Genomic DNA, 23,606 nt, shown 5'->3' on the forward strand with positions numbered 1-23,606 from the left:
CTTTCTCTACTAGTTGGTCTGTTAGTCTTGCTGGCATTGTTTGTTGGCCCAGTAGAAGCAACTCTCTTTGCTGCCAGAGTTTGGAACTGATTGAGGCATAGATGCAAGTCAGGTAGGTAGAGATTGAAATGGTAACTCTAGAACTGTTAAAAGCTAGGTTGGAAGACATGATTAGAGGCTCACTATGACTATATATTGTCTTCAAACCCCTAATTCTGAATCTCAGATTGAATTTACCCACCAAGCACTGGGGTAGCTGTATAGAGTTGGCCCTGCTAAACTTAACGCCTGACTAAGAGGACATGAGGATGTACCCTCTCTTCAGGCAGGCACACCCCAAAGAGGGAACCCGGGAGGACCGTGCCTTGCATGGCCAGTTCCTTCTCCCAAAAAGGAAGCAGGAGTAAGTGAGGATGTAGACAGAGGGGACAGGAGTGTTCCCACAGGGAAATCTCTCTACGCGAAAATACGAGTAGGTAATATGTGTTCTGCCGATAGGTCTGTTGGTCATTTGGTCTGTATTTTCTCCTTCCTTTTCTTCCCTCCACCCTTCTTCCCCTGTCTCTCTCTCTCTTTCTTTCTCTCTTTCTGGTCTCCTTTTGGGCCTTTCTTCCTCTGTATACAGCACCATGTCTCCATTTCCTCCTCTTCTCTCTTTTCTGCTTTCTCACTCTTCTACTTTGTGACCGAGTTTACCCAGGCTTGGCTGTAGGAAAAACTTGTGTAGGAGACTTGTAACTACTTCTTCTGTTGCCTGGAACAAATAAGGGATTTTTGAGGGTGGTGGGAAGGGGTGGGGGAAGAATAGGAAAGGGTGGGTTGCAGTGGGAGTGATGTAATTGGGTGTTGAGATCATTCTGATTTTTCTAAGTCCTGGAGGTGTTCTCTTTCAGCTAGGGGTGGGCTTAGCTTCCCTGAAACCCATGGGTTGAGCTGGGGAAGGTACTCTTAGAAAGGAGAAGGAGCATTGGATGTGGGACAGGTAGTCCACTTCACATGACATTAGAAACATATATAATGTAAACCTGGACTTCTCAAACATTTTTATGTTCTTCATCAAGGTATTCACTTCTCCCCAGGCATATCCTGCCTTCTCATTTCTGTGTGCTTATGGGCAAACTGTTACCTCTGCCTGAAATGCCTTTTCCTTTGTGTTCCCTCTGGGAAAAATTCTAAGAATTTTTTTTTTTTTTTTTTTTTTGAAACGGAGTCTGACTCCGTCGCCCAGGCTGGAGTGCAGTGGCGCGATCTCAGCTCACTGCTAGGTCCGCTTCCCGGGTTCACGCCATTCTCCTGCCTCAGCCTCCCAAGTAGCTGGGACTACTGGCGCCTGCCACCACGCCCGGCTAATTTTTTTGTATTTTTAGTAGAGATGGGGTTTCACCGTGTTAACCAGGATGGTCTCGATCTCCTGACCTCGTGATCCACCTGTCTCAGCCTCCCAAAGTGCTAGGCCTAGCTCAGATACACCTTTCTCAGTAAAGACCTTTTCTTTTGTAGTGTTCACTGCATTAACTTCACATGCATGGATAGCACAATATACTGTATTATTACGAATTGTCTGTATGTTTTCTCATATGCTAAAGATTATGAACTTTTAAAGGGTGGAAATGGTGTGTGATTTTGCTCTATATTTTAGCACAGGACCTGTTATTAGAGGGAAAAAATGTTTTTTATTTTATTTCATTTAAACAACCTGTTTGGCATCTGTTTGGGTGGGGCACAGCTTAGATTCAGAGTTGGTTTTGGGGGAATTCTCTGATGAGACATTAGAATGGATCATCAACTTCCAGTCCTCAAAGTCTTTCACTTTTCGTCCTCCCGTACTCACCTTATTGCCAAAGGTTCTGGAGCTGGAACCCTGGCTGTCCCCTCCTCACCTGGCCATTAGGGGTCCAGTACTTCCTCTCTGGTGAACATGGGTGAAAACATCTGCTTTGTCCTGTTATCATTCCAGAGGACACTTGAAGGTGTGAGGGCCATTTTATTGCAACAGTTATTAATTAAAAAGAAGTGTCAGAAAAAAAAAGTTACAGAATAAGTCTGCATCTATCTGCATGCTAGACTGCATGTCATCACAGGCTAGCTCCACTTTTAGCAGTGTAATTAAGGAAGGAAAAGTGCTGAATTTGGAGAAGGAAGCCCAGTTCAGAATCTGGTTCTGACTGTGTGTTCTTAGGAGGCTTGGGGTTATTTAAGTGCCTGCATGTGATAGCAGCTGAATGTATGAGATGTCGTTGCTCTAGACCCACTCAACTGCTGGAGTTAGGAAATAGACACACAGACATACACACATGCACACACATTTTTACATACACACACCTATGTCCATCTGTCTCTACTAGAAATCATGAATTTACACTGATTTTTCCAATTACTATCCAATATAACATGGTTGATTATAGCCTTTCCCCTTTTCATATCTATATCTTTCCTCCCCTCTTTGATAGTGATGAATCTGGCTCCTTTATCCTGAATATATTTACTTGATTGTTCAATCTCCTGGCGTGTTACCAGGCTCCCTACAATGCCAGCCATCTTCTTGGCCAGTGCTGCTGACTCAGGCCTGCCTGCACTGGCTGAGTCTCTCCCACGCCCAGGTGGTACTGGCTGAGTGCCCCCTCTTTGCCCAGTTTGTTCTGTTATAAATGTAATTCAGAAGAAAATTTTTTCTTTTGTAGGTCTAGAGAATTCTAAAGCAATGTGTGTTCTTGCTGGCTCAGACCACTCAGCTTCATTAACAGGTAGGTACCAGCTCTTTCACGGTTTAACATGCCATTCAGGATTCTGTACATGACTGCCTGAAGTGGTGATATTGAAATACAAAGGGACTGTCATAGACTTTGGAGCTAGAATTCTGATGCTACCACTGGTGTGCTCTTAGGCAAATTACTTTTCCTTTCTGAGACCATCTTCTTGTCTGTAAAAGACTTTGTGGGTAGTTATGAGAATTAAATATAATACATATAAATCATGAATAGCAGACATAGGCTCACTTCCATTTCATCTGAGTTTGCTTTCTTAACTATACAATAAGAATAATAATGTCTTCCTCTCAGGGTAATAGTGGTTGTCAAATCATGTAATCAACAGTAAATTTATATATAACATATATGGATAACACAGTGTATTATATAATTATGAATTCTTTGTAGTTTTCTCATATACCTTCGATTATGAGGGCAGAGGCTGCTGTCTTATCCATCTAATCTATTTTGGTGTGTATTATAACTGTCTAAGCTCTCTACCTGTGTATACTCTCTAGTTGTCTAATCTCAAAAGTAACCTGTTTTATCCATCTATATCTTTCTAATCCATTTATCAATCTCCATTTGTCTATCTACTCTGTTTACCTATATATCTGTTTTATTTATCTTTAATCTTTGTAATATCTAATCTATGTATCTATATATCTAACTCTAGGTATATAGTTTTGTGAATATTTTATATTGTTATATCTCTAATTTATCTACTTCATCTCTTTGATCTATCTGTTTTGCTATCTTAACTGTTTTTTTTATCCTACACTATATCTCTCTCTTTGGCTGCGCAGTCATCCTTCCATTTGAAACACCAAGCCAATACAGTATAAACTGTCTAGTGACTTCTTTCCAAGGCAATGCAGCATTTTCTTGAAAGTGACAGTGATCCCTTCTCTTTGGCCCACATTGCCCTGACCCCTGCTGGTAGACTGGAGACTATACATCTGAGAGATTTATAATATTTTGTTTGGTAAGACCTCTCACAGAGTTGAATGTATTCTATTTTTTAAGCAAAGAGGAGGGACTTCCATACTTAGTGTTTTATGTGGAAATTCAGGTGTGCCCATAACATATGTAAATTAATGGTGGTATGCATTCTTCGACATCAAAGTTGCAATGCAGCCCAGCTGAGAAGTTGTTATTTCAAGAGCACAGGAGCCATAATATGAAAGTTTAAAATGCTTTGCAAATTCTGAGCTGCAGATAATTTGTTATTTAATGAATTTAAAACAAACATCTAATAAAAAAAGCACCTACTTTTAACTTGTGTCTCACATTAGGTAGATTTATATATTAATATTTGTTAAAAGTGTTGAGTTGAAATGAGTGCCAACTATAAGGGACTCCACTGGGTATCCAGTTCCTCCCTTCCTTTTACAGAGGAAGGACTGAAGACCTTAGGGTGAGAAGTGATGTGTTCGTGCCCCACAGTCAATGAGGGATGGAGAAGGCATTCTTTTCTGAGAATAAAAGTAGACTACGAGGTGTTTCTGTTTTGTTCTAATTAATTTGAAATGACTGATGGTATGTAAACCTAGAGCTTGTCTAATTGTTTGCCAACATCAACTTCTTGAAAATTCTTGTTGGTAGTAAATTTATTATTTCATATGTAGGGCACTTTTATTATGGTGTTATTTATATATAAATGTTGAATATTTTAATTAAGATGTAATTTATATATAAGAAATTAGATTTCTTTTAAAGTATACAAAGAATTTAAATTTCATTTAAAGTATACAATTTAGTAATTTTTAGTATATTCACAAAGTGAAATGGTTTTTGATATTTTGAAAATGAGCTAAAGATTGTGGAGATTAATAGCCCTGCTGGGCACTGTGGCTCACATCTGTAATCCCAGCACTTTGGAGGCTGAGGCAGATGGAATACTTGAGGTCAGGAGTTCAAGACCAGCCTGGCCACTGGTCTACTAAAAAATGGAGTTTTTTTGTAGAAACCCCATTTCTACTAAAAAATTCAGAATTAGCTGGGTCTGGTGGCATGTACCTGTAATCCCAGCTACTTGGGAGGCTGAGGCAGGAGAATCGCGTGAACCCGGGTGATGGAGGTTACAGTAAGCCGAGATCACACCACTGTACTCCAGCCTGGGTAACAGAGCAAGACTCCGTCTCAAAAAAAAAAAAAAAAAAAAAAAGATTAATTGCCCTCTCTTTCTTCATCTAGTTCAAGCTGTTACACAGTGGATATTGTTCAATGCTCTTTAGACATTTTCTCTGGAGTGGTTGTAGATTATATAACTATTTGGCATTGCAGCAGAATTTAATTTTACCTGCTGAGGCAATAGCATAATGATCCTCATCTGGAAGACAGTTTGACTTTCAAAAAGATGGTTTAGAGCTACTAAGATAAATGAAGTTGTTTACACAGGCTTCATCGTAAGTGGCATCTTTGCAGCTCACCAGTCCACTTAATGGATTGATACTTTGCTGAGGGGGCTTCTTTGCTATCTTGTAAGAGATCTTCATACTTTGCACACCCTGGTGAAGTCCAGGAGGTTGATCTCTCTCTGGGAATGGAATACACCAAATTCACTTCATAGAACTGCAGAATGTCAATGTTGCAGGGTCACCCCAGTGACAAAAAGGTTTCACTGATTTATACTCCCTCATTTTAGAGTTAAGGAAACAGACCTAGAATGTGAAGTGATGTGCCCAGTGTCAAACAGTGATCGGGTAACAGATGGAACTTGAACTGGAGACTTCTGAACCTTAGTCTAAAGCCCCTTAATGATACTGTTTGACTTTCCATCAGTTTTTTGGAATATACTAGACTGCCCTAGGGCAAGCAATACTATCAAGTTTTATTGGGAAGCTACAAAATGCAGTGAAAGCAGAAGACCTGGCTTCTAGTCCCTATTTGACTCCTTATTAGCCATGTGATCCTGAAAAGTAATTTAACATCTTCCAGCCTTGATTAATTTATCTTCTAGAACAGTGCTAATAGAAATATAATATGAGCCACATTTCAAAAAGTAAAAAGAAACAGGTGGGATTAATTTTAATAATATATCTACTTAACCCAGTATATCCAAAATATTATTTCAACATGTAACCCATATGAAATTATAATGAGCCACACTCTTTTTTGCACTAAGTCTTTGCAGTCCATTGTGTGAGAGAGTAGCATTTCACTTACAATGTATCTCAGTTTGGACTAGCCACATTTCAAGTGTTTAATAGCCACATGTAGGTGGTGAACTACTGTATTGGGTAGTACAGTTGTAGATCCTTAGATTATAAGGGTTGGAAAAGCTGAGGAGTCACAAATTGACAAGCCATAGGCTAAATTATAGCCCATGGCCTCATTTTGTATGGCTTTCATTTACAAAATATTTTTGAATGTGAATGCCTTTTAGATAGGCACGTACTCTCTGGCTTGCCACAGTCACCCGCCAGTCATTCTTGTTACCAGTGTCATCAGTCATATTGTCTGCCCTTCTAGACCAACAGCTGTCCCTTCCAATTTTCAGCTGGTGAAACTAAGTCTTAGAGAGGAAGTGATTTGTCCAAGGTCAATAGCTAGTTAGCAGATCCAGGAATAGAAGCCAGAGTCACTTGACTCTGAATTTGTTCTCTTTCTGTTAAATCACAATGTCAGTCAGTCACTTTCCTGCTTATATCACAGGATTATTGTGAGGTTAAAACAAACTGAAGTGCTATCCAGATGCAATTCTATAGCATTATATTTTCTGCTGGACAGGGCATGCAGTGAAATAATCTTATGTTTAAAAAATTTAAGCTTAAATAATGTATCCTTTAACCTGTTATTTTGAAAAGTTAAAGCATTTTTTTCATACAGAAGGTAGTATAGGCATGTATTTTAAAAACGTAGAAAATAGAGAAACGTGTCTCATACACGTGGTAGATGTTGAATAAATATTTGTTGAATGAAAAAATGAAGAGAAAACCACACATTTTTATTTCTTAAGCTACTAAGAACATTTGGCCTTGTTTTTTATATATAGAATTTTTGAAAATCTTGTAATAAGTTATTATGGTGTACACAAATTTTGTGTCCTGCTTGGCTCCACTCAACCTTGTAGTGTAAGTATAAAACAACTTCTTTTAACCACTTATTTTTTAGACTTCTGTTATTTTCCATCATTTTGGACTAATGTTCCCTCACCTCTTTTGTTCCCCTTCTGTTTGTTTAAGATGCAGGAGAGGTGTATGTTTGGGGAAGCAACAAGCATGGGCAACTGGCTGCTGAGGCTGCTTTCCTTCCTGTGCCCCAGAAAATAGAAGCACATTGTTTCCAGAATGAAAAGGTCACTGCCATCTGGAGTGGGTGGACACACCTGGTTGCTCAGACAGGTGAGACAGTAGCAGAGAACTTATGGTTGGTAAGAGCAGCTGGGGGACAGCTGTCTAAGCAGCCATGAGTGCTTGGGGTTAAGGCTTTTTACTGATGAAAGCTTAAGGATCAGAGATGGGGATACTGGGGTCTAGTTCTGCCGTCAGCCAGATATGTGGCTTTTCCTCTCAGAGTCACAGGTTTGTACCCAAAAAGGCAAGGCCTGGGCTAAGTTAACTCCTTCCGGTCCTAAGAGCCCATGAGGTTTTGAGAAGGGATCCATTGCGGCAAGCATCACCCAGAAATTTGTCCAGCTTGTTGGGAAGTTCTCACTTTGTCATAGCTATTTGCATATCTAAATCTAAATTAAAAGCATCAGAAAATGTTAAGTGAAAGATAAATATCTAAAGATTGAGGTAGGAACATTATTTTGATTCATAGCTGGCATGGAATTCTTTTTTTTTTTTTTTTTTTTTTTTTTTTCCAATAAAATATGTGTTAATTGTATTCTTTGGGTTTGGAGGGTACAGTGCTGGGGAACTACTCCATCTCCATCTGCTACCAATAGAAGCCTTTCTTTTTTTTTTTTTTTTTTTTTTGAGACGGAGTCTCCCTCTGTCACCCAGGCTGGAGTGCAGCAACTTGATCTCGGCTCACTGCAAGCTCCACCTCCTGGGTTCACGCTATTCTCCTGCCTCAGCCTCCCCAGTAGCTGAGACCACAGTTGCCCACCACACCTGGCTAATTTTTTGTATTTTTTTTTTTTCTTTTATTGTAATTATTATTATTATTATTATTATTATACTTTAGGTTTTATGGTACATGTGCCCAATGTGCAGGTAAGTTACATATGTATACATGTGCCATGCTGGTGCACTGCACCCACCAACTCGTCATCTAGCATTAGGTATATCTCCCAATGTTATCCCTCCCCCCTCCCCCCAACCCACAACAGTCCCTGAAGTGTGATGTTCCCTTTCCTGTGTCCATGTGTTCTCGTTGTTCAATTCCCACCTATGAGTGAGAATATGCGGTGTTTGGTTTTTTGTTCTTGCGATAGTTTACTGAGAATGATGATTTCCAATTTCATCCATGTCCCTACAAAGGACATGAACTCATCATTTCTTATGGCTGCATAGTATTCCATGGTGTAGATGTGCCACATTTTCTTAATCCAGTCTATCATTGTTGGACATTTGGGTTGGTTCCAAGTCTTTGCTATTGTGAGTAATGCGGCAATAAACATACGTGTGCATGTGTCTTTATAGCAGCATGATTTATAGTCCTTTGGGTATATACCCAGTAATGGGATGGCTGGGTCGAATGGAATTTCTAGTTCTAGATCCCTGAGGAATCGCCACACTGACTTCCACAAGGGTTGAACTAGTTTACAGTCCCACCAACAGTGTAAAAGTGTTCCTATTTCTCCACATCCTCTCCAGCACCTGTTGTTTCCTGACTTTTTAATGATCGCCATTCTAACTGGTGTGAGATGGTATCTCATTATGGTTTTGATTTGCATTTCTCTGATGGCCAGTGATGGTGAGCATTTTTTCATGTGTCTTTTGGCTGCATAAATGTCTTCTTTTGAGAAGTGTCTGTTCATGTCCTTCGCCCACTTTTTGATGGGGTTGTTTGTTTTTTTCTTGTAAATTTGTTGGAGTTCATTGTAGATTCTGGATATTAGCCCTTTGTCAGATGAGTAGGTTGCGAAAATTTTCTCCCATTTTGTAGGTTGCCTGTTCACTCTGATGGTAGTTTCCTTTGCTGTGCAGAAGCTCTTTAGTTTAATTAGATCCCATTTGTCAATTTTGGCTTTTGTTGCCATTGCTTTTGGTGTTTTAGACATGAAGTCCTTGCCCATGCCTATGTCCTGAATGGTATTGCCTAGGTTTTCTTCTAGGGTTTTTATGGTTTTAGGTCTAATATTTAAGTCTTTAATCCATCTTGAATTGATTTTTGTATAAGGTGTAAGGAAGGGATCCAGTTTCAGCTTTCTACATATGGCTAGCCAGTTTTCCCAGCACCATTTATTAAATAGGGAATCCTTTCCCCATTTCTTGTTTTTCTCAGGTTTATCAAAGATCAGATGGTTGTAGATATGTGGTATTATTTCTGACGGCTCTGTTCTGTTCCATTGATCTATATCTCTGTTTTGGTACCAGTACCATGCTGTTTTGGTTACTGTAGCCTTGTAGTATAGTTTGAAGTCAGGTAGCGTGATGCCTCCAGCTTTGTTCTTTTGGCTTAGGATTGACTTGGCGATGCGGGCTCTTTTTTGGTTCCATATGAACTTTAAAGTAGTTTTTTCCAATTCTGTGAAGAAAGTCATTGGTAGCTTGATGGGGATGGCATTGAATCTGTAAATTACCTTGGGAAGGATGGCCATTTTCATGATATTGATTCTTCCTACCCATGAGCATGGAATGTTCTTCCATTTGTTTGTATCCTCTTTTATTTCCTTGAGCAGTGGTTTGTAGTTCTCCTTGAAGAGGTCTTTCACATCCCTTGTAAGTTGGATTCCTAGGTATTTTATTCTCTTTGAAGCAATTGTGAATGGGAGTTCACTCATGATTTGGCTCTCTGTTTGTCTGTTATTGATGTATAAGAATGCTTGTGATTTTTGCACATTGATTTTGTATCCTGAGACTTTGCTGAAGTTGCTTATGAGCTTAAGGAGATTTTGGGCTGAGACAATGGGGTTTTCTAGATATACTATCATGTCATCTGCAAACAGGGACAATTTGACTTCCTCTTTTCCTAATTGAATACCCTTGATTTCCTTCTCCTGCCTAATTGCCCTGGCCAGAACTTCCAACACTATGTTGAATAGGAGTGGTGAGAGAGGGCATCCCTGTCTTGTGCCAGTTTTCAAAGGGAATGCTTTCAGTTTTTGCCCATTCAGTATGATATTGGCTGTGGGTTTGTCATAAATAGCTCTTATTATTTTGAGATACGTCCCATCAATTCCTAATTTATTGAGAGTTTTTAGCATGAAGGGTTGTTGAATTTTGTCAAAGGCCTTTTCTGCATCTATTGAGATAATCATGTGGTTTTTGTCTTTGGTTCTGTTTATATGCTGGATTACATTTATTGATTTGCGTATATTGAACCAGCCTTGCATCCCAGGGATGAAGCCCACTTGATCATGGTGGATAAGCTTTTTGATGTGCTGCTGGATTCTGTTTGCCAGTATTTTATTGAGGATTTTTGCATCAATGTTCATCAAGGATATTGGTCTAAAATTCTCTTTTTTTGTTGTGTCTCTGCCAGGCTTTGGTATCAGGATGATGCTGGCCTCATAAAATGAGTTAGGGAGGATTCCCTCTTTTTCTATTGATTGGAATAGTTTCAGAAGGAATGGTACCAGCTCCTCCTTGTACCTCTGGTAGAATTCGGCTGTGAACCCATCTGGTCCTGGACTTTTTTTGGTTGGTAAGCTATTGATTATTGCCATAATTTCAGCTCCTGTTATTGGTCTATTCAGAGATTGAACTTCTTCTTGGTTTAGTCTTGGGAGGGTGTATGTGTTCAGGAATTTATCCATTTCTTCTAGATTTTCTAGTTTATTTGCATAGAGGTGTTTGTAATATTCTCTGATGGTAGTTTGTATTTCTGTGGGATCGGTGGTGATATCCCCTTTATCATTTTTTATTGCATCTATTTGATTCTTCTCTCTTTTTTTCTTTATTAATCTTGCTAGCGGTCTATCAATTTTGTTGATCCTTTCAAAAAACCAGCTCCTGGATTCATTTATTTTTTGAAGGGTTTTTTGTGTCTCTATTTCCTTCAGTTCTGCTCTGATTTTAGTTATTTCTTGCCTTCTGCTAGCTTTTGAATGTGTTTGCTCTTGCTTTTCTAGTTCTTTTAATTGTGATGTTAGGGTGTCAATTTTGGATCTTTCCTGCTTTCTCTTGTGGGCATTTAGTGCTATAAATTTCCCTCTACACACTGCTTTGAATGCATCCCAGAGATTCTGGTATGTTGTGTCTTGGTTCTCGTTGGTTTCAAAGAACATCTTTATTTCTGCCTTCATTTCGTTATGTACCCAGTAGTCATTCAGGAGCAGGTTGTTCAGTTTCCACGTAGTTGAGCGGTTTTGAGTGAGATTCTTAATCCTGAGTTCTAGCTTGATTGCACTGTGATCTGAGAGACAGTTTGTTACAATTTCTGTTCTTTTACATTTATTGAGGAGAGCTTTACTTCCAAGGATATGGTCAATTTTGGAATAGGTGTGGTGTGGTGCTGAAAAAAATGTATATTCTGTTGATTTGGGGTGGAGAGTTCTGTAGATGTCTATTAGGTCCGCTTGGTGCAGAGCTGAGTTCAATTCCTGGGTATCCTTGTTGACTTTCTGTCTCGTTGATCTGTCTAATGTTGACAGTGGGGTGTTAAAGTCTCCCATTATTAATGTGTGGGAGTCTAAGTCTCTTTGTAGGTCACTCAGGACTTGCTTTATGAATCTGGGTGCTCCTGTATTGGGTGCATATATATTTAGGATAGTTAGCTCTTCTTGTTGAATTAATCCCTTTACCATTATGTAATGGCCTTCTTTGTCTCTTTTGATCTTTGTTGGTTTAAAGTCTGTTTTATCAGAGACTAGGATTGCAACCCCTGCCTTTTTTTGTTTTCCATTTGCTTGGTAGATCTTCCTCCATCCTTTTATTTTGAGCCTATGTGTGTCTCTGCACGTGAGATGGGTTTCCTGAATACAGCACACTGATGGGTCTTGAGTCTTTATCCAATTTGCCAGTCTGTGTCTTTTAATTGGACCATTTAGTCCATTTACATTTAAAGTTAATATTGTTATGTGTGAATTTGATCCTGTCATTATGATGTTAGCTCGATGTTTTGCTCGTTAGTTGATGCAGTCTCTTCCTGGTCTCAATGGTCTTTACATTTCGGTATGATTTTGCAGTGGCTGGTACCGGTTGTGCCTTTCCATGTTTAGCGCTTCCTTCAAGAGCTCTTTTAGGGCAGGCCTGGTGGTGACAAAATCTCTCAGCATTTGCTTGTCTGTAAAGTATTTTATTTCTCCTTCACTTATGAAGCTTAGTTTGGCAGGATATGAAATTCTGGGTTGAAAATTCTTTTCTTTAAGAATGTTGAATATTGGCCCCCACTCTCTTCTGGCTTGTAGGGTTTCTGCCGAGAGATCCGCTGTTAGTCTGATGGGCTTCCCTTTGATGGTAACCCGTCCTTTCTCTCTGGCTGCCCTTAACATTTTTTCCTTCATTTCAACTTTGGTGAATCTGACAATTATGTGTCTTGGAGTTGCTCTTCTCGAAGAGTATCTTTGTGGCGTTCTCTGTATTTCCTGAATCTGAATGTTGGCCTGCCTTGCTAGATTGGGGAAGTTCTCCTGGATAATATCCTGCAGAGTGTTTTCCAACTTGTTTCCATTCTCCCCATCACTTTCAGGTACACCAATCAGACGTAGATTTGGTCTTTTCACATAGTCCCACATTTCTTGGAGGCTTTGCTCATTTCTTTTTATTCTTTTTTCTCTAAACTTCCCTTCTCGCTTCATTTCATTCATTTCATCTTCCAGGGCTGATACCCTTTCTTCCATTTGATCGCATCGGCTCCTGAGGCTTCTGCATTCTTCACGTAGTTCTCGAGCCTTGGTTTTCAGCTCCATCAGCTCCTTTAAGCACTTCTCTGTATTGGTTATTCTAGTTATACATTCTTCTAAATTTTTTTCAAAGTTTTCAACTTCTTTGCCTTTGGATTGAATATCCTCCCGTAGCTCGGAGTAATTTGATCGTCTGAAGCCTTCTTCTCTCAGCTCGTCAAAGTCATTCTCCATCCAGCTTTGTTCCGTTGCTGGTGAGGAACTGCGTTCCTTTGGAGGAGGAGAGGTACTCTGGTTTTTAGAGTTTCCAGTTTTTCTGCTCTGTTTTTTCCCCATCTTTGTGGTTTTGTCTACTTTTGGTCTTTGATGATGGTGATGTACAGATGGGTTTTTGGTGTGGATGTCCTTTCTGTTAGTTTTCCTTCTAACAGACAGAACCCTCAGCTGCAGGTCTGTTGGAGTACCTGGCCGGCCGTGTGAGGTGTCAGTCTGCCCCTGCTGGGGGGTGCCTCCCAGTTAGGCTGCTCAGGGGTCAGGGGTCAGGGACCCACTTGAGGAGGCAGTCAGCCCGTTCTCAGATCTCCAGCTGCGTGCTGGGAGAACCACTGCTCTCCTCACAGCTGTCAGACAGGGACATTTAAGTCTGCAGAGGTTACTGCTGTCTTTTTGTTTGTCTGTGCCCTGCCCCCAGAGGTGGAGCCTACAGAGGCAGGCAGGCCTCCTTGAGCTGTGGTGGGCTCCACCCAGTTCAAGCTTCCAGGCTGCTTTGTTTACCTAAGCGAGCCTGGGCAATGGCGGGCGCCCCTCCCCCAGCCTCGCTGCCGACTTGCTGCTTGATCTCAGACTGCTGTGCTAGCAATCAGCGAGACTCCGTGGGCGTAGGACCTTCTGAGCCAGGTGCGGGCTATACTCTCCTGGGGCACCGTTTCCTAAGCCCGTGGGAAAAGCACAGTATTCGGGTGGGAGTGGCCCGATTTTCCAGGTGCCGTCTGTCACCTCTGGAAGGGGAACTCCCTGACCCCTTGCGCTTTCCGAGTGAGGCAATGCCTCGCCCCTGCTTCGGCTGGCGCACGGTGCGCTCACCCACTGACCTGCGCCCACTGTCTGGCACTCCCTAGTGAGATGAACACGGTACCTCAGATGGAAATGCAGAAATCACCCGTCTTCTGCGTCGCTCGCGCTGGGAGCTGTAGACCGGAGCTGTTCCTATTCGGCCATCTTGGCTCCTCCCCCCGCTGGCATGGAATTCTGATTTAAACTTTTGTTGACCCTAATAAACTATGTGTATTGGTTCAGACATCTCATGTATTCCCTCAGATGTTACCACATCATGCCATACAGCTTTTGGCATCTTCATCTTTTCTTGAATCTTCATTTGTTTCTCATCTTTCCTTTAGGGCAGTTCTGCTTTCCTGGCCTTCATATTGTTGACTTTGTCCTCAGATTTTGTTTTTTCATGGCCTCTATTCATCCCTGCCTTCCTGCCTGTTGATTTTCACAGAGTTCCCCAGCCAATTTGAAATTCCCAAGATCTGTTATCATGTCAAAGTATTCTGAGCTTCAGGGGTTCTCAGGAGTCCCCTTGCCTACTCCTGTCCTGCTTGCTAGCTACACACACATCTCTAGACTCCCAAATATCTAGTGACTCTTATTTCAGGAGTTTCTGGCTTTTGCAGGTTTTCAGGTCAGCTTCAGCTATCCTTGGTAAGTCACACATACTACACATTTCTATACACAAATGTAGACTTATGAGCAGTCATATCTATGATGCTTTTAATTGGTCTTTTAAAACATTTCATGATCATTTTGAAATAGAGGCCTGTATAACAAAGATGTATAATAAACTTTCCATATTACCGCTTTAGAGGATGCTCTAAGGAAAATGTGTCATTCATTAGGAGGAAGGTCGTCACTTTCCTCAAAGAGATTCAGATTGCTTGAAGATTGGGCTTGTCTACAGAACCTTTTCCTAAAGAGACTCACTGAGCATAGTAGCTGGGTTTTGTATGTTTGTAATTGTTGATATCTCTCTTTTGTTTCAGATAATAAGCTCTGTGAAGGAAGCCACCAGATTAGTCTTGCTCACTTCTGTATCTCCAATGCCTATCAAAGAATGTACTCATTTTCCTGCATCAAACTCTTTATAGTTAAAAGAGACTACACATACACAAATGCATACAAGGCAGGGTAGATAGCTAGGATTTCTGACCTCTTTCCTGGGACTTAGATGTTCATGAACAGAAAGCTTGTTTGTCTCTTTGGATTCTGGTGTCCAACCAAATAGGTTAATTTTATTAGGCACCTATTGAGCAATGTGTTAAGCCTTGGGGAAATGGAGGAGAAAAGACATAGGCCATATCTTCCCACTAGAATATGTAGATAGGCGTAAGCCTAAGAATATAGAGATAGAAAACTTTATCATCCATCCATCGTACAAATAGTGAGGGTCTTTTTATGTACCATGCCTTGTACTAGATGTAAATCTTGCCCTTAAGGAGTCCACTGTCCACTAGGGGTGATAGACCTGTGATAAAATTTTACTACATTCCAGTATGAGATGTGCAACAATACAGCTAAGTACAAAGTGCAAAAGTCACATAGAAATTAGCAGTAGTCTTGAGTGATTGGGTGTTCACAGGTAGGCATTTCATGGTTAGTCAGTCTTCCAAGAATTGCAGTACATTAAAATACGCTTACTACCAAATGGTGGTGAATTTGGTTGTCTGTCATTAAACCCTTTAACTAGTCAGGTAGTTGACTAATGAAAGACATAAAGATGTTGCTTCTTTGATTTTAGCTTTGAAGCATTATAGCTGATGCGATTCCCACATCTGGGCCAGCAGCCCTGCCCTTGGGGTGGGAGGTTGGAACCCATGTCTCTGACACTGTCTGAGTCACCCCAGCTGCTCTGGAGCCCAGCTTCAGGTTTCTGCCTCCTTTTGAGAGCATGGTTTTTTGGTAATGTTTCAGCTATTTACTTAGCTTGTTAATTCAGATTGCTTGTTTTTATACATTGCTACTTTCTCCTTTATCCTAAGTCCAGAATGGTTAAACCTGGGATGTTTGAATGTCCTGGTTTTTGTACTGAATTTTGGGTAAATGGGAGTTTCCTGTTATATGATTCACCAATTTTGTGTTCCTTCTAGCAGCAGTGGAGGCCCAGTGTCACTGAGAAGAAGCACCCAGGGCTTCTATTTAATCAGACTCAGCGCTCACATTAATGGGAATAAGATTTCCTCACGGGGTCAGGAGCAGCTCATTAGTGGAACAAGGAGTTATTTGACTATGGTTGTTTTCACAAGCTCCAGTGGTGGATTGTTCCTGGAACGAACTTGCAGGCCACATCAGCACAGAGGCTGCTCTCGGTCTCATTCTGGGAGGCATTAGTTGTGTGATATTGATTAAAAAAGAGTTTATGCACAGACACTATTGGCGTCTAATGGGTAGAGGCCAGGGTTGCTGCTAAACATCCTACAATGCAAGGGCAGTCTCCTATAATAAAGAATTATCTAGCTCCAAATGTTAATAGCTCCAAACACTGCTCAATACTGGACATCCCCAGTGGTAGGTGCTTAGCTAGGGCAGTTCACATGGTATCAGAATAACTTTATAGATTGTCTGTATGGGAATCTGGGGTGTGTTCTCTGCCCTCCCATCTCAGGAGTCTGTCTGATGCCTGCCTGCAGTGTTTGTGATGGAAAAATACTTTTCTCTGTTAGTCAGAGGCACTTGGAAAGAGTCCAAGAGAACCTGTTCTAATCTGGGAGAGTTGGCAAGGGTACCTGTGTCTCAGGCTCATGGTGCTGCATTCTAGAAACCTTTCCCAAGCTGCTTAATGTTCCTGATCATTGTTCTCAGGAACTTCATGGGACTCCTGGGTGACTTTATCCAGGCTCAGTGACCGGCAGGTGTCTCATCTGAGATTCATGGTTTCCTGGCTGGAGGTGCTTCTAGTGAGAGTTGGATGGCAGATCTGGGTGCCTTCCTAGTTTGTTGACCTTGATTAAGTCACTTTACCTGGTTAGGCCTCAGTTTCCTCAACTCTGAAGTCTGGTATTAAAACCTGCCTGCATTCTACATAGGGCTGCTATGATGTTCACATGAACAAATCTGTGAAAGATCCCAACTATTGTAAAATGCATACATAAGTGATGGCTGCCTGGGGTATGTAAGTAAATTAAAGACTTAGTAGTTGCTTTTAGAAAGACTTCTGTTTCCACAGGGGTAATGCCACCTTGAGACTACTAGCCTGAAAGCTCATGAGCTGGCCAGGGATGCCATACTCAATATCAAACTCTGACAGCAAAGTTTTCTTAAAGTCTTTTACTTGCATGCAGTAGGCAAGTGGCTCTTTTATATTATCAACAACTTGGAAGATTTTTGTGGCCTAATTTGTAATATTACCTATTAAAATTCAGGATACTCATCCCACTTTGTAATTGTATACATCTCTTTGTATTCTTATTTGTTTAATGTCTAGACTGTAAATTACACGAGAGCAGTGTCTGTTTTGTTCATGGCCATATCCCCAGCATCTGGCACAGGCCTGATACATAACAGATGGTCAGTAACTAAGTGCTGAATGAATAAATAAATGGCAAGGTAGAGAAAAACCTGGGCTTTGAAGTCAGATAGACCAAGGCTTGAATCTTAGCTCTCTTAACCTACTGATTGTGTGACTGTGGGCAGCTCCACCTCTCTCTGTCTCCATTGTCACCACCCTAGTTCAGCCCACTGTCACTTCTTAACTGAATCCTGCAGTAGCCTTTAACTGGTGTCCTGGTCTTCCCATATTTACTCCTTGATGTAGTTTGGATGTGTGTCCCCACCCAAATCTCATGTTGAAATGTAATCCCCAGTGTTGGAGGTGGGGCCTGGTGGGAGGTGATTGGATCATTGGGGTACATTTCTCATGAATGGTTTAGTACCATTCTTCTTGGTACTGTCCTTGCCATTGTGAGTGAGTTCTCATGAGATCTGGCTGTTTAAAAGTGTGTACCATTTCCCCCTTGCTGTCTTGCGCCTGCTCTTGTCAGATGACGTCCACGCTCCCGCTTCCTCTTCTACCATGGTTGTACGCTTCTAGAGGCCTCTCCAGAAGCTAATGCTCGAGCTATGCTCCCTGTACAGCCTACAGAACCATAAGCCAATTAAACCTCTTCTCTTTATCAATTACCCAGTCTTAAGTATTCTTTATAGGAATGCGAGAATGGACTAATACCCTCCTTCTCCCCTCCAACCCATTCTTCATACCTTAGTTGAAAGATCTCTTCAAACCCATTGTGTTACATTCATATGGCTTCCCATTGCTCTTATGATAAAAATATAATCCCTAGTGGTCCTACAGGTCCTATGTGATCTGCTGTCTGCTGACCTTTCCAGTCCCATTTCTCACCATGATAGCTCTTGATTTCTATCCAATCTGCACTCTGGCCTTTGCTTGGTTCCTTGAAAGCATCATTCATTTCCCACCATAGTGCCTTTGCACCTGATATTCCCTCTATTTGGCCACTTATCCATGCACCTCTTCTTCAGTTTGACTTAGCTAAATCCTTTTTTTTTTTTTTTTAAAGTCTTAACCCTTAACTTAGGTATCTGGGAGAACTTCTCTTGACATTGCTGACTAGTCACTTCTTTTTTTTTTCTGTTCTCATAGCACCATAAACCTCTCTTTTGTGCTATTTTTTGGTAGCATTGTTTGACTAATTTCCTTTCCCACTAGACTGTAAGCTCCATGAGGGTAGGAGCCATGCTTGCTTTTGCCTACTTAAGACATGTTGGACAAATGAAAAAACCCAACTTCTTTGAACTTATTTCCTTATTAGGAAAGTGGGGAAATAACTGCTGACCTGATATGAGGATTGAGAGAGATGATATATTAAAGCATCCAGCAAAGGACTGGCTCATATGTCTTTTTAAGACACATTAGCTCCCACTACTCTTTTGGAAACTCTTGAGCTCTCTGGAGATCACATGCTCCATTTCTTCTCTTTATGTCTCTGCGGGGCTGGATGTGAATGTCTCTGGATAGGTAACAAGTTGATTCAGTACTCTCCTGAAGAGTGCCGAAAGATCAGTGCTTACAAATGCTGGTTACAAGTGCTGGTTGCTGACGGTGTATTAGAATTTCAAAGGGAATGATTTACACAAGATCTAAACCTTAATGTGGAGTTGGTCAGAATGTCTAGAATCCAGTTGCTTTTGGGATGCTGGAAGCTTTCCCTGAATAATGCAGTATCCCAAAGTAGCCTTGTGGTCTTACAAGGAATATGGATTGAAAAAGTGAGAACAAATACAGAGAGTTCTTTGACATTCTTTACTTTCTTCAGTGTTACCTTAAAAAGCCCGGGAGTCTTAGAAGTTTTAGAGAATCAATGATGGAAGAAGCAACTTTCTCACTTTGCAAGTGAAAAAACTGAAACCAAGTGGAGAGAAAGTGACTTTATGGCAACTTTAAGCTAGAAATCTAGTTCTACTTTCCAGTGAAATTTTCTCCTTTCCGTCAGTGTCTTCTTGATTCGTGATTATATCCTTTTGATTGAGTTTTTTTATTCTTTTGTTTTCCTAAAGAGGGGAATTGTATGGTACATATGAAAGGGACTGGCTGTTAGCTACTCTTTCAAGTGTCACAGCCCAAGAAATATTTTATTGCATTTGATGTCTAAGCATTAGTGAAATTCAAGCCCAGCCATTGATTCACACTAAACTGAGTTTATAAATATACCTAATGCTGATTTTTCTGTTTTGGGGCCAAGATCCTTTTCAGAATAGGGTGACAGTATACATTACTCCATCTTCTTTGGGACCATATATCATGAAACTTCAACCAAGCTTGGGGAGATTCTGACCTCATGGGCTCTATTTAAAGCAGGTGCTTTGGAATTAATGATGCCTGTGCTTTAGAACTTTGAAAACCCAATGGGTGAAAGTCAAACTGAGCCTAAAGGCTTGTTTTGAAATGGATACTTTTTGATTCTTATTAAAGTCATGAGTTTTTGTCCTAGAATCCTTAGAATGTCAGTAATGGATGGAAACTTAGAGATCATCTGGCCTTAATTCCTCAGTTTAGAGATGCAAAAACTGAGGACTAAATAGGGGAGGCACAGTGAGTGAGTGAAGGAGCTAGGACCAGAACTCAATCAAGTCTCATGACTCTCAGTACAGTGTTCTTTCTGCCTTGTTACATTCTTTCCAGAGATGATAAGGAAGTGTGGACGACTTAACTAGTCAAATCCAGGGACCTGGACCAGGAATGACAGTTCCTTCTGTATAAGAAGTTCTGCTTTGGCCAAGCATGGTGGCTCACGTCTGTAATTCCAACACTTTGGGAGGCTGAGGCAGGTGGATCTCTTGAGCCCAGGCGTTTGAGATCAGCCTGGGCAATATGGCAAAACTCTGTCTCTACAACAAACTATAAAAAAATTAGCTGGGTGTGGTGGTGCGTGCCTGTGGTCCCAGCTACTTGGGAGGCTGGGGCAGGAGGATGGCTTGAGCTCAGGAGGTGGAGGTTGCAGTAAGCTAAGGTTACACCACTGCAGTCCAGCCTGGGTGACAGAGTGAGACCCTGTCTCAAAGAGAAAAAAAAGAAGTTCTGCTTCAAGAAAACACTTATTCTTACCTGAAGAGTGCAGCCATAGATTTCTTTAAGGATATGTGTCTGAAGTAGAAACTGGGAAATGGTGCCTGAGAAGCGAGGGTCAGGAGGCCATTCTGGGATTCACAGAAGCAGCTACATGAGAATACAACAGCAATCATAACTCTCACGGACCACCTTTATCACTATAAAGTACTTTCACATCTGTGTTCTCATATGAAGTTGGCAAGATGAGTATTATTATCCTTACTTCACAGAAGAGTCCCTAATTCGTTAATGGCATTGCCCTGTTTCACATAGATGGACAGAGCTAAAACTTGAATCCGATCTTTTGTCCCCAAGCCTGCTATTCCAATTCCAGATCTTGTGTTTCTCAGAGAGCTCTAACTCATCAGCTAAACTTCTTTTACCCTTCAAAAAACATCTTTCTCCAACTTTTGACAGTGATACTACATTCAGCAAGCAATTGGAAGGAAATTCATAGGTATCTTTAATCCTTTAGCAGATATTTGTGAAATGCTTATCTATATGTATATAGTACTATGCTACAGAATACAGGGGAATATAAAATCCAGAACCACCTTTAGGAAGCTTGTGGTTGGATGAACAACTAAATATTTAGTAGAAGAATAAAAAGAATGTGGCCAAGGGCCAAAGGAGTGGCCCAGACACTGCAGGCTCTAGGATTTCAGGGGAAGGAGAGGTCAGTGTGGGTGAACTTGGTCAGGGAAGGGTGTGAAATTGTGATTGGGCTTTGGGAAGGTCACATTTTAATAGATGGAGAGTTTGACTTGCTTCTCTTGCTTTCTGTTTGTCCTCTGGCAAGACACTAAACTCTTTGGTCCCTTTCTTCCATCTGGCCAATACGTTTACATAATGATCTTTAAGGGTCATTCCAGCTCTGAAATTCTATCCTATAAAAAATAAAACTGGCCTAAAGAAATAGTCATGGATGTATTCAAAGATTAAGTATAATGCAATTTACTGCAGCCTAATTTATAATGACAAAAACAAAGGTATGGAAACAAATGAAATTGAAGAGAGATTGGTTAAACAAATTATGGCAGAGCCATATGTTGGAATATTATATTGTCATTAAATAGAATGTTTTAGAAGGATATTTAATGACAGGAATACGCTCATGGTATAGTAAGTGAAAAGAATGATTAACCATACTGTAACTTCTAATTTGTTGAAAGAAAAAAAGAATGTTTCTGTAGAAAAGACTAGAAGGAAATGGGCCAGGTGGGATTATGAGTGAATTTTGTTTTGTATGCTGAATTTTGAATATTTTCAATTTGATTATATCTCCTATAAATACTATTTTAAAGTTAATGAATAAGATCACTTAGCACTCAGTGCAAGAGACTGGCTCCTTTGCCATCTATTCCCATGTATATGTCCTTGACAAATCACTTGCATGGGCCTCAATTCGGAGGTTGCATGGAAGAGAGGCAAGATACTTTAGCAGGAGGCAGGAGAGTGGCCATCTATTTTTGGCTCGGTCATGAGTCAGCTTTGTGACTTTGGGTAAGTCCCTCCTGAATATCCCTCAGCCTCAATTTCTTCATCTGAAGAGGGGAGTTTGAGGTCACAAAAGGTCCTTTAAGTTGCAAAATATATTTGTTCCTAAAGATGGATAATTTCTCCACAATTGTGGAACTGGCTAAGAGGCCTCTTTGGCTTCTTGAGCCTGGTCTCTTTCTTTTCTCTCCCGCTCCCCTGCACTTGGGCTCTGCTGGCTGCAGGCTGATTTCTTTCATTCAGAGTTCAGGGTGAATTGGAGTAGAAGTTGAGTGATAGGGGCTCTGCTCAGGTAGGGTGTAATGACAGCACTGAACCACTAGAGGGAAGCATTGTTTGATTGCTTTCCCCTTTCCCTTTTTTTTTTTTTTTTTTTTTTTTTAAGCTGTTGTGTCTGCAGGTGAAGATTAGCCTTGATTTGCCTGGGGGTTTCAAATTTTAGCATTTTAGAATTAAAAGGACTTTGAAGATCATCCAGTAAAACCCCAGTATGCTGCAGATGTGAGATGATAGAGACCTGAAAAAGCAAGCGACCTAAAGTCACACAATGTCCTTTTTCAGGGTCTACACTATAAAGGAAGGCTGCAGACAGAGCCAAGGGTATGATCAGTTGAGTCCACAAAGAATAGACAGGTCCCATGTTGTGCAGAAACCTAAAGGATCTACTTGTATACTTGCATTCACTGAGCTCCTCTGGCCAGGTGTTAAGAGTCCTGGAGATAGAGAAGAAAAGATATAACCCTGCCCTGAGGAGCCGCTGTCTGGCAGGGGGACGCACACACAAACACACAATGCTACCCCAGGTGTCTTCCCCACTATTTGCTGGTCTGCCTAGTCTAGGATCCAGGCTGTGGTGGTGGCTTGGAGCCTGGTTTATGGAAGACCCTGCAGGTGTTCTTATGAATGATCACCTCCTCCAAGATTAGGGAGATACATTGGGTACCCCAAGTTTGTATTTCCAGTTAATTTCTGCAAGCAATGCTTAGCCTGTTCATGTGCCATGCCTTACCATTTCTTGAGGTTTGCGAGGAATCCTGGCAGTTTTTTCTCCACCTTCAAACAGCTTTGTTCCTTGGCTCTAGGCTGACTTTATTTTTGGTTTGGAGGTACCCACCAGCCCTAAGCATTGTGGTAAAGTGAAATTGTGTACTGGCCTGGGAACCAGGCAGCTCTGTGACCTTGTGCAGGTTACCTTCTGTCTTTGAGAAGGGAGGTCATGCTCTCAGCTGCAGCTGTGTCATCTCTGCTAGAGAGATGAAGTTTTGTCATTATATTTGGATTTTGTGTTTGGCAGTGAATACCCATTGATCTGTGGTCTAGAGAAGTGTAGCATGTGTGCACCTGAAGCAGAAGCAAGTCACCCTCTGAAGTGGGTATATTCGACAAGGGACTGGGCCTGCAGGGCCACCAGATGGCAGCAGTAGGCAGCCAGATAGCCTTGGGATGAGGCCGGTAGAGTCATTATCCGGAATTCGTAAGGTCAGAGCTGAAAGAGCCCCTAGAGGTCACCCAGGCCTTCCCCGTTTTTGTATGGATGGGAGAACCTAGGCCCAGAAAGGGAAAGGGGCTTGCATAAGGACATACCCTGAGTTAATAGCTGATAGTCCTTGCTCTTAAGAGGAACTGAGATTGATCTGACCTCTAGCTGGCTGCCCCATGGCCTGGACAAGGGCCAGTGAGCCAGCTGTGGGAGAGGACCTGGCAGTGGCAGTTAACTGTCTGCCTTTTCCCTGATTTCTTCAAGGGCCTGGTCTTAATGATTTTTCACCTTCTCACTCACAGCAAAAGCAATGTGCACGTCTTTTCTGCTCGCCTCTGTCCTGTCCAGTTATCCTCCTCG

The 23,606-nt window shown here is 41.3% G+C and overlaps 1 protein-coding gene across 21 annotated transcripts in view; it reads left to right on the forward strand.

The window, feature by feature from the left end:
- The window catches only part of SERGEF (secretion regulating guanine nucleotide exchange factor), a 253,741-nt gene that overhangs the window by 17,483 nt on the left and 212,652 nt on the right, over window positions 1-23,606 (forward strand). For all 21 annotated transcript variants that reach the window (XR_008511605.2, XM_024255571.3, XM_054525845.2 and 18 more), the window contains 2 exons: window positions 2,682-2,744; window positions 6,935-7,093. Coding sequence is in view for 20 of the 21 variants with exons in the window: in XM_024255571.3 (XP_024111339.2) it covers window positions 2,682-2,744; window positions 6,935-7,093 (222 nt within the window). In the remaining variant the exon portion in view is untranslated. The remainder of the gene's footprint in view (window positions 1-2,681; window positions 2,745-6,934; window positions 7,094-23,606) is intronic.

This window comes from Pongo abelii, chromosome 9 (assembly GCF_028885655.2).
Source record: "Pongo abelii isolate AG06213 chromosome 9, NHGRI_mPonAbe1-v2.0_pri, whole genome shotgun sequence".
Lineage (NCBI taxonomy): Eukaryota > Metazoa > Chordata > Mammalia > Primates > Hominidae > Pongo > Pongo abelii.